This window comes from Oreochromis niloticus, linkage group LG6, assembly GCF_001858045.2.
Source record: "Oreochromis niloticus isolate F11D_XX linkage group LG6, O_niloticus_UMD_NMBU, whole genome shotgun sequence".
In the NCBI taxonomy this organism is placed as follows: Eukaryota; Metazoa; Chordata; class Actinopteri; order Cichliformes; family Cichlidae; genus Oreochromis; species Oreochromis niloticus.
This window is the reverse complement of record NC_031971.2, coordinates 13535474-13546346: the sequence shown is the minus strand read 5'-3', so window position 1 is coordinate 13546346 and position 10873 is coordinate 13535474. Positions and strand designations below refer to the sequence as shown.

Sequence of the window (10873 nt, the reverse complement as noted above, 5' to 3'; positions counted from 1 at the left end):
TCGGATAACTTTGCCGCGGTTCTTTATGAAGTTGCAGATGTAATCTTCCCATTATGGGAGGAATCCTCTTTTTCTCTTATCTCACAGAAAGAGGATTCCTCCAGCTGTAGCTGACCTTAGATTCTGTAGTTTTGCTCTCACCTGTATTAAAAAAAAGCATCGACTTTGTGTTTTTTGTCTTTCTGTTGGTGTTTCGTGTTGGCCTTCTCCTGCCTGGCTGTCAAGGGGGTCGGCTAGAGCAGCTAAACTGAGCAGCAGAGTTGACTGAATGTTTGTTTTCGTCACTTATAGGCATTCCATGTAGATTCCAGAATAATTCTTTTTTGTATGTAAAAGTATTGATTATTGCAGCTGATCAACACTTGAAATGATTCTAGTTACTGTCTTTGGTCTTCTGGTACAATATGCATGTAATATTGTCTTGTTCATATTGAATAAATAATTTTTTATACTAAATAAAATATATGTAAATCTAAGACTTGATTACTGTCCACTCAAAGACAGGAAGAGGAATACAAATCACTTCCTTTTTAGTAAGTATGTAAACTTTGAAGATAAACATGACAAAAACCTAGAGATTTTTTTTTTAAAAAGAGTAAACAAACACAAGTCTAAATATATTAATTTTAGCTGTTTTTTGGCTTTTATTTTGGGGTTTTTTTTAGCCATTGAGGGTTTTGGTCCTGTCAGTTCACCAACATCTCAACAGCTACACTGTGCAGAGCTTTACGAGACAGTAATGTAAAAAAAATCACACTTTGCTTGCTGTGCTCTGCTCAACTTTATGACAGTGGGACATGACTCTATTTTTAGTAGTTGTTAATAACAAGGAAACAGATACTTCTCAAGAGCAGCAGTCATCAGGGGTGTACAGTAAGGGTCATAATCAAAATGCGATTGAGGTGCAGGTTTTAATAACTTTTCATGCATTTTCAGAGGCTCATTAGTAATCGGACAGCTGACTGACGAGCACTTTCTTTATTGCACGTCACACAGCTATGACCTTTAGAACCTTTTAAAGTTAGCTGACGTTTGTTTTTTTTTATCTAAACAATTAATCAAAACAAACATAATTAGCAAGTGAAAGCAAAACTTAAAAAAAACAAGTCTTACACGCCAGTCTCCTGGCAAAAGTCCCGCCACCTACCTTACTTTATCTGTAAACTTGACCTTCTTTTTGCAGTTTTAAAGTGAAAGTGACACATATTTCAGAAACAATAGTTTCAGATTGTTAAAGGATCAGTGCGATGGTTTCAGTGGAAGCCTGGTTTGCGTTCCTTCTCTGAAGTGTTTTGTATGAATCAGCCACAAAGATCACCTCTGTGAGCATGACTAACTACATGTCCGCGATTTCATTTTAACCAGACTGACTCTGTGTGGGTGGGTGAATTAAGGCCCACGGCTTATTTGGGCTCTGTGCGGCGTTTAGCGGTGTTAGTCCGGCCTGGCATAAAGCTGACGCTCAGCTGAAAAGCCTTTTGATCGTTCGTTCAGATAAGCGGTATGCACACAATGCAGTGCAAAAGTGTGCACATACGCACATTATAGATTTTTTGAGGTTTTCCGTCATCTGTTCCACTTCCTGTCCTAAATCTGACTGGCAGTGTCCCCTTTAGTCTAAATTAGCCCTGCACCAGGGACACACACACACACATACACATATCCACACTTTTCTGATCCTCAAATTATCCTTGTCTCATTAACCTTAAACAGACTGATGTAAAAAAAAAAAACCCCACTACTGCTGTGACACACATAAAGGCAAGGAGAGCTTATTTGTTGAACCCCTTCCAACAACAATGCAAAGGTAAAGAGCTTTTTATAAAAGGGTCGTTAAGCATAAACAGCTCATATCAGTAGCATTAAAATGGACATGCTCAAAGGTCTGTATAGATTTTAAAAGTGCTATAACTGTGAGTTACATCAGTGTAACTGGTTTAAAATAGACCCATCTGTCTATATTGCTTATATATAGATACCATATTGGAGATATGCCCATGTCTGTGGGCAGGCACATCATCAGCCTGGGCTTTCACGGCTGGAGCCTCGGGATCTTATTAATGAATAATATTAATCAATAATATGGTAAAGACATAATCATCACATCAAAACTTTGATATTTGGATCATTGAATTGGCACGTGATGATTGCATTGCTTTTACAACCAGTACACGAGAGGGAACAGGAGGAATATGCAGAGGAGAAGAAGAGTGCAGCAGGTTGATGACACAGTAAAAGAGCAGGAAAGGTGATGAAGAGGTGAGCACAGAAAAGACCAGACAGAGGCAGCACGGTTTCGAGGGGCTCAATATGACACAACAGAAGCAGAAACAACAAGAAAAACTGAACTAACATTATCAATGTGTCAACATACAGCCTTATACATGAGTGCTTCATCAGCGTCGTGGTTTTACTACTGATGCTCAAAGTCAGCCTAAAGCAGGGATTACACTTTCTGCTAGGGGTTAGATGGCTAGCGCGGGGGACCACGTGGACGTCCACATGCCTGCCTGATTTACATTACAGTACACCAGCCGTGCATCATAATGTGGTGTTCTTATAGAGAGTCAACGAGTCCATGTCAGTGTCCACAAAGGAGTATAATCTAGGTTTAGCACCCCTGACTTTAACCATTAGGTCTGATATTTGATAATAATTTTACTTTATGATCTAACTTCAAAAAGGTGCTGTTGCTGAGCAAAAATCCAAAAAGATTTCAGGGATGGGTCGAGGCGCCACTGTTTTAAGGTCTTGGCAACGCTCCTGTTTGTGGCCCACAAAGCTGGGAGAGACCACTTCCCTCTTCTTGGTGTCCTACTTCCCCTGTCCTCAGTATTCAGGGGTGGGCTCATGTTTGAGCAGGACCTTCAGTTTGATCCCAGCTGGACACCTGAAATCTCTGTATAAGGAAGACATGGTACATAGCTTAGTCATAGTTTCTGCTATTAGGTGTTTTCCAGGTCACATTTTACTGTGATGACACACACACACACACGCACACACACACACACACACACACACAGTAGAGTTGTAAATAGAGTCAAGCAATGAAAGGAATTGTGTTAATGAATGAATGAAACAGTTTCCGAATTGTGACTGATACTGGGTTTAGTTATTATTATTATTAAAAAACTGCTGGGTCTGGGTTAATTTAGTGTCCCCTGTGGTCGCGCGAGCCCGGTCATAGCTGTGAGCACGCCTCTTGCACGCGACTGCGGGGCTTTCATGTTTATATGACCTTTCTAACCGGTGACCCTCAGGAGGGGACCTTATCGCTCAGGGGTTACAACAACTGGAGTGGCACGCGTGCGTGTGTAGTGCTTGTTTATGTAATGCCATATGTAACTGTGACCGCTCGCGTGTGCGCGCGCGCGCTGGATCTGGCGCGAGCTGGTCCAGCACCGCGGCGGCGACAGCGGTCGCACGTTAAACATCAGCCACCCGTGCGTGTTATTCTGCGGACTGGGGACTCGTGAGATTTCAGCTGTGCGGGCTTGACCCGACAGACGGGAGGGCGCTCGAGCTCCACCGTTTTCACGCACGGCACGCACGTCGACCCGGTGAAATCGTCACGCTGATAGAATCTGTGGAATCTGTCGCGAGTGTTCCTGCGCGCGCGGTCGGAGAGCATCCCGACAGAGAGCGAGGTCCGGTCGGTCGGTCTGTAGTCGGTGTGGGTCCACGGAAGGCTTTGGCGTGCAGGGGAGCTGCAGAGGGACTTGCGCTGGACTCCTTGGCCGAATCGGAGCATCCCATTCCCGGCAGCATCCATCCCTCCGCGCCTCAGCTCCAGCGGGAGGCCGGGAGCGGCGGCAGGATGTAGCAGCGGATTAACGGAGGAGAGAGGGGCGCTCAGAGGAAGAGAGCGGGACCGAGGCGGGACGGAGGGGACATGGGGAAGGACCAGGAGCTGCTCCAGGCCGTGAAGACCGAGGACCTGCTGACAGCTCAGCGGCTTCTACAGAGACCACGGCCAGGGAAAGCCAGTCAGTATCCATCCATCCTCCTATCTCTGTGTCACACACACACACACACACACACACACTGCCCGTCATTATCAGGTCAGGACAGTGCAGGCTAAATCTGATGTGATGCCATTTAGCCTAAATGGTGCACTGTGCGTGTTTGTGTGTTGGCGTGCGTTTCTCTTGCACGCATGTGTGTGTGTGTGTGTGTGTGTGTGCTATGACGTTGAGTTTGTGATAGTGATGACGTTGCACATGTGTGAGAACAGTCATCAGGATGTAATCTGAAATTAGGAGCGCTTGTCATCCCATTCCCCACAACTGATCTTTTCTGTGTGTGTGCGTGTGTGTGTGTGTGTGTATATACGTGCGTGCGCGTGTCAGACAGAAAGGTGGAAAGTGGGTACGCACATAGGCCGTGCACCGCTCTCGGGACAGGGGGATTATTGGTGTGTGAAGACGCCAGATGTTAGTGGTAATAATGTGATGATCGTACACGTGCAGACATTTGCGTGCGCGCGCACAAATGTGACGCTAAAGCATGCATGTGCGCGAGTGCCTAACATGGAGTCAGCTGGGACTTGAGGTGATAATTAGATTTCAATTACAGCGCTGAAACATCTCTCCTCCTCTGCAGTTTCACCATAAGACCCCTCTCAGCGCCTCTGCTTCTCTTCCTTCTCTCACCTCATTTCCTCTGCTCCCTTCTTCTCTCCTCTCCTCTCCCCGTGTTTCATCTTGTCCTCTCTCATATTATCTCTTGCCTTCTACTCCTGCCCTTTCCCTGTCTCTACCCGACCCCTTCTCATCTACCCTTCCGTGTCATTTTCTTTCTTCACTCATATCCTTTCACGTCCTGTCTCCTTCCTGCCTATTCACCTCTTTTCCCCTTTTTTTCATTTCCTCCTTCCTCCCTCACTCGTACCTCCTCTCCACTCCTCCTAACCGTGCCGCTCATGTTTCTACCTCTGTCATCTCTCTCGTCTCCTGCCCCCCACCACACACACACACACGCACGCAACCACACGCAGCCACACACAGCCGGTGTTTCCTCCATGTTCCTCTCCTGCTCCGTCCTTTTCCTCTCTTCTCGTGCGTTGTTTGTCTCTGAACATTCCAGCAGTGCCGTGGAAAAGAAAAAAAAATGCTTCTCCTCAAATGCCAGAACAGATCAGGCCTGAGTGCCCAGTCCACTGCACACTGACAAAGAGAGAGGGGTGGGGTTGGGGGGTTGTGGGTGAGGGAAATGAGGGTGAGGAGGAGGAGGTTTAGCGTGTGAGCATGCAGGACAGGAGAAGTGAAATGTTGAGATATGTATGCAGAGAGGTCAAGAGACAGGACGTGTTGGAGGGAGGTTAAAGAGTGTGTGTGTGTGTGTGTGTGTGTGTGTGTGTGTGTGTGTGTGTTTGAAATCCAGGTTTATGTTTGAATAATTAAACAGGATGCCAGGTTTCTCTGCTGGAGAATTGTTGCTTTCACAAACACACACACTGACACACCCCAGACACACAGTTACAGGCAGGTACACACACACACACACACACACACACAGGGACACACACACACCCACACAGGGACACACTTGACACATCGGGTGTTAGTCATGTGCCTGACTGTGTTTGTATTATTAATAGTATGCTAATGAGGTTCAGAGCGGCACTGTGGCGGGTTAAAGGGAGGTTTTGCTGTGGTGGTTATTTGCTGTGTTGAAATGTCACACATTGATGCTGTGGATGAAAGGAACAGAAGCTTTCCTGGCATGCCCACCTTCAGAGGCCAGAAAACCACAAATTTCTATCAGTCGTTATCAGTAGCTGTTTACACGTATGGACTGCAGCCCTGAACTTTTCCAGACTTTACCCAACTGAGGTGGCAGTGAGAGCTCCTATCTCCAGATCAGCTGGAACGAACTTTACAGCGGTTGCTGACCTGGCATGTGATGCCTCATTGTGCCAGGGCGAGCACCGGACACACCATTTCCTGCTGTGTGATGCATGTGAGAAACTCGGGAAAATACCCAGAGGTGATGTGAACAGGTAAAAAAGTGGTGTGACTAATAAAAAAGCCTTCCTCGGTCACTGTGGTCACTGTCTAACTTTTAGATTTCCAGTCATTAGTCAACATTTTGGGAGTAATCCACCCGTGATGCCCCAGGAGTGCGTGGAGACGCTTGTGTTTGCTCCTTCAGCCAGCAGCAGAACATTTGGTGTGCTTTGCTGAGACACTTCAGAGTTAGAGGTAACAGAAGCAGCTCTAGTGAGTAAATAGAAATGAGGGACCGCGAGGCAGCTGCTTATTCTCTATTTGAGGGCATGCCAAACGAAAGGCTAGGCGAGCTCTGTGTCAGTGTGTTACATACAGCAGTGACATAGATAAGAAACGGGATCTCCAAAAGTTGAATCTGTTCATCTGGACGTAGCGTTTTGTGGGAGAAACGTTTCGTTACTCATCCAAGTGACTTCTTCAGTCTCAGCTGACTGCAGGTTTCCCCAAACCTTATAAACAGGTTTCTTAAAAATAAGAAACGGGAGAAACGGCCAGACTGCTAACAAGTGTTTCTGTAGGAGACAGTAGCTCCCTCTGGAGTGGGCTTTGTTACTTTTTAAACCTTTTATTTTCACAAAAAGCTCAGTAACTAATGGAAAGAAAGAAAACCCCAAAAAAGAGCATAATACGAACTTTGACTGGAAGAAGACCCAGAAAAAAAGCACCACTGTAAACATGAATGATTTAAAGTGATGTAGCAGAGACCTACCACCCTGTTGGACATTGTGCATTAGCTTTGCAACAGAGGATGAGAGAACCGCGACACAAGGCCGTGGAGATTCATTTCATAAATTTCATCTCAGTGTCAGAGCTCAACTGGAAATCGCTTTTGCCACCTTTGGGATGAATATTGGAAATATTTTAACATAGAAGGGATGCACAACGATAGACATGTAATCACTGGTACCAGTACACAATTCTCGATAACCAGTAGATAGCACTTGTGTACTTTATATAACATGCCTCATTCATCCATTCACACTCAAATGGATGCATCAGAGAGCAACGTGGGGTGAGTATCTTCCCTAAGAGACTGAAGGAGCCAGGGATCAAACCAACAACCTTCTGATTAATAGATGAGCTGCTCTGCCTCCTGAGCTACAGCTACCCCAATAAGAGACCAACACAAAATGATGCAGTTAAAGTCAATTGACATCACTGACATGCTGGTGACAGTCCATTTGTTTAAAATGGTAACGTCACACTTTGTTAATAGACTTAGATGTTAGGATGGCTGCTGAGTAGCCTACAAACGTTACTACGAGGTATAAAGTAAGCCACACGGGTTTCATTCTCCCTGGCATTTATATAACGGTCTCAAACCCAAACACATTTTGGTGTATGGAAACGTAACCGCTGCCTCAAAAGACAAATGTTTATTTCAAGATAAAAACGCAAGATTTCTTATCAGGTAGTCGGGGCGGAGCCTTTGCGGCAGCTGCGCTAGTCCACGTGTACTTTCTGCTGTGCTTGTGGGCTACTTTCTGCTTCTGCAGCACATTAGGATAGATAACACAGGAAGAGAGAACCACAACAGCAAACCATGGAGGTTCATATCGCAGTTCTGGTTTCAGTTCAGAGCTGTTAGACCGCTACCTGACACAGATACAGGACCCGTTAGACCTGCCAGTTTATTGGTTAATAAACCCATATTTAACCCATATTTAAGCTAAATGTGTGTATGTATTGTAAAAAAAATCAACTTGATCTTGCTGGGTTTCATATAGCATAACTAAGATTACTGCATTAAATTGAATAAACGATAACGTTGGTGTGATTCTCACAAAAATTCTGTGAGGAAACCCAAAGTTTGTCCGCCCATTTTTTTCCCTATGAAGACACACATCTGTGAAAAACTCCTCATAACACAACTCGGACGGGAGGAAATGATGTATCTGTCGGTGAATATCCGTTGAGATTAATAAACATTTGGTCTCCCAGTCAGCATTTTCAGGAACAACAGAGATGTATGTGGCGTTGACGCCAGTAAACTATAAGGTAAGATGTCATCTAGTGGAGCGGTGTGTTGGGCTGATGGGTTTTCAATCATTCTGAGGCAAAGCTGGAGTTGTGTGGCACAGAGGAATACTGAGCTGCAGCTGCACGGAGAATAGCAGACTCATTGTTGGTTGTTGTTGTAGCTGTAGATAATGAGAAAACTCGACAACACCACCTTGTCTTTTAAGCTTGTAGCCTTGCTGCAATCACAGCACTCTCGGTTTTCTTGTTACAGATCAATCAAAAGTTTGTTCTGAATCTTTCGAGTCTGAATGAATCACTTCAGATGAAAGAGACGTTCAGATTCACTTTAAAGGAGAAGACATTAAAACTACTCCATGCTCACACAAAGTGAGGCACAGTCCTAAACGATTTGGTAATGGTTTTATTATCTCTGGCTCAGCTGAAGTAAAGCTCTTTATCTTAGAGATATGAGAGCATTCTTATCATAAATGTATCTCTTTTATGTTGTAGTGATTCACTGAAATGGACTTTACTGATGATCAGGAAACACTGACCTTTTTTTTCTCTTCTTTTTTGGCGTAGCTTAGAGCACTTTGTAAGATCTGGCATTCCCAATTCATCAAGTGAACACCTGTAACAGATCTGCACTGAGAGCGCTTCTTTTTGTTAGCTTGTTGACTCTAGAATAACAGGTGTGATTACACTCGAAACACCGTCTCCTCATCCTAGCCCTTAGAAAAGGTGTGGACTGAAAAAAGAGTCTAATATTGTAATCTCTGTCAGGCTATGTTCTTGGTACTGAGATCAAACAGCCTTAGTTAGGCAGACTCTGGGAACTGTGATTGTTCAGTATTATATCATCAACAGGATTAATCCATTAAATAATTATACTATCAGCAGTGGAAATTATCAGCAGTCACAGCACATGTTCAGAGTCTGAATCATCTTTATTTGGCCAAGTTTGTGCACATGCATAAGGAATTTGACTCCAATGGTCTCTGCATACAGAAAAAAAACATTTTTTTAATTGGCTATTAAATAGGCAATAGATAATTAGATGTATATACACAAGGAGAACATTGAGATTGGGATCATTTTGCTGGGATGGTTTGGATCCCAGTTCATGGTATGGTCAATGCAAATCTTGAGTAGTCATGAGGGGGACCAGTAAATATGAAAATTGTGTGAACTATGTTGTATAGTGAAACTAGAAGCTGAATGCTTTCAGAATGATGGCATTTTTACAATTTATTAAAATTAGTTTACAACACTATGTGATGCACAAATCCTTTGCCTTCTTGTAGAGCTCACAACAGGATTTAGATCATCTCAGTGCCCTCCATCTCTACCTGTAATCCCAGACTCCATGATGTTTGGATCTCTGTGGGGTCTGTACTGTTACTGTTTTGGTTGCTACATATAGTTTTTTATGATTATGGTTATATTATTGTGCAGTGTTGGGAAGGTTACTTTTAAAATGTATTCCACTACAGATTACACAATACATGGTCCAAAATGTAGTTTGTAATATATTCCGTTAAGTTACTCAGTGTGAGTAATGTATTCTGAATACTTTGGATTACTTGATATATTGTCATGCGTTTTAGATCTACATGAATGTACTATTGCTGTGTGATTTATTATTATTACTGAAGGCTACGCGCCACCAAGCTAACATTGTTAGCTAGCATTAGCTGAGGTTAGCTCATAGACTGCAAACTGTTAGACTTGATGGACAGCATTAACAACCTGCTAGCTGCAAATAATCACGTGCAGTTCTGAAAACAACACCAACTAGATTTTTAAATCTTAATATAAAATGAGTAACAGTATGGTGGACATTAGGTAAGGCTGCGCATTTTGCAGTGATCTCGTATAGAAAACTATTTTTGTATCAGTAATATGTTTCCTTTCTGTCTGCTCTCAGAACTGCACACAATTATTTGCAGCTAGCAGGTTGTAATGCAGCCTTCATTAATAGTAATAAATCACAGAGTAATAGTACATCGAAGATACCGAAGTGGCACATAACCCAGGAAGCTACCACAACTAAAACAAGGTAGCTGCAGTAGGCTAACGTTAGTTTTTAAAAAAAGAACTTACTTCCAGATGTTTCTTTAGGTCGGAGGTGAAGTCTTTTGACGCTGAGAGCAGCTTGGTTGCTAGCAAACAGAGTTTGCATTGCATGGTCAGATTTTGCCCATTCTTTAAATGTGAGGTGGTGTCAGAATTTCCAAGTAAAAAATTCATTCCTGCCCGTGCACTGCTGGCTCTCTTGTGCTGGCTTCGGGTCCATTGTGTAACTGATGCCACCAACATTAGCACGATGCTCACATTAAAACCTCTTATTGCGTGTTTTGTTTGGGTTTCCGGTAATGCATGGAATTACCAAAATTAGAGAGGGGATAGCCTAACATATGAAACAGAAAAAGACTGCTGTGTAATCCATTAATTTCAACAAAGTAACTGTATTCTAATTATCACCTATTTAAGCAGTAACTGTAACGGAATACAGTTACTCATATTTTGTATTTTAAATACGTAACGCAGGTACATATATTCCGTTACTCCCCAACACTGTATATTTGGAGTTGGTCTGAAGTTATGGAATAAGTTTACTGATCATTCCTGTTGCATTGTAACAATCCTCCCAGTTTATCACAGGAGTACTAGGCTTACTTTGGAAGACAGTTGACTGACATGGGGGTGTCGTCAGTTTGTCAGCACCTCACTTCATCCTTGCGTTCTACAGAATTGTGCAAAAATAAATTTATAACAGGACTCTATGCACATAATAGTGGTGGAATTTTGGTCCAGTCTTGTTTACAAAGTTGCTTCAGTTCATTGAGGTTTGCAAGCACTTGTTCATACACACTCTCTGAAGTTCCTGCCACAGCTTT

General features: G+C 43.4%; 1 protein-coding gene across 4 annotated transcripts in view; it reads left to right on the top strand.

The window, feature by feature from the left end:
• The first annotated feature begins 3263 nt into the window (after window positions 1–3263).
• si:dkeyp-9d4.3 (caskin-1) overlaps window positions 3264–10873 on the top strand; it is a 46021-nt gene continuing 38411 nt past the window's right edge. For 2 of the 4 annotated variants that reach the window (XM_025907899.1, XM_025907897.1), the window contains exon 1: window positions 3265–3986. In XM_025907899.1, coding sequence (XP_025763684.1) covers window positions 3893–3986 — 94 coding nt within the window. In that variant the 5' untranslated portion in view covers window positions 3265–3892. Of the gene's footprint in view, window positions 3987–10873 lie in introns of all 4 variants that reach the window. The other 2 variants (XM_025907898.1, XM_025907900.1) reach the window with 2 other exon arrangements.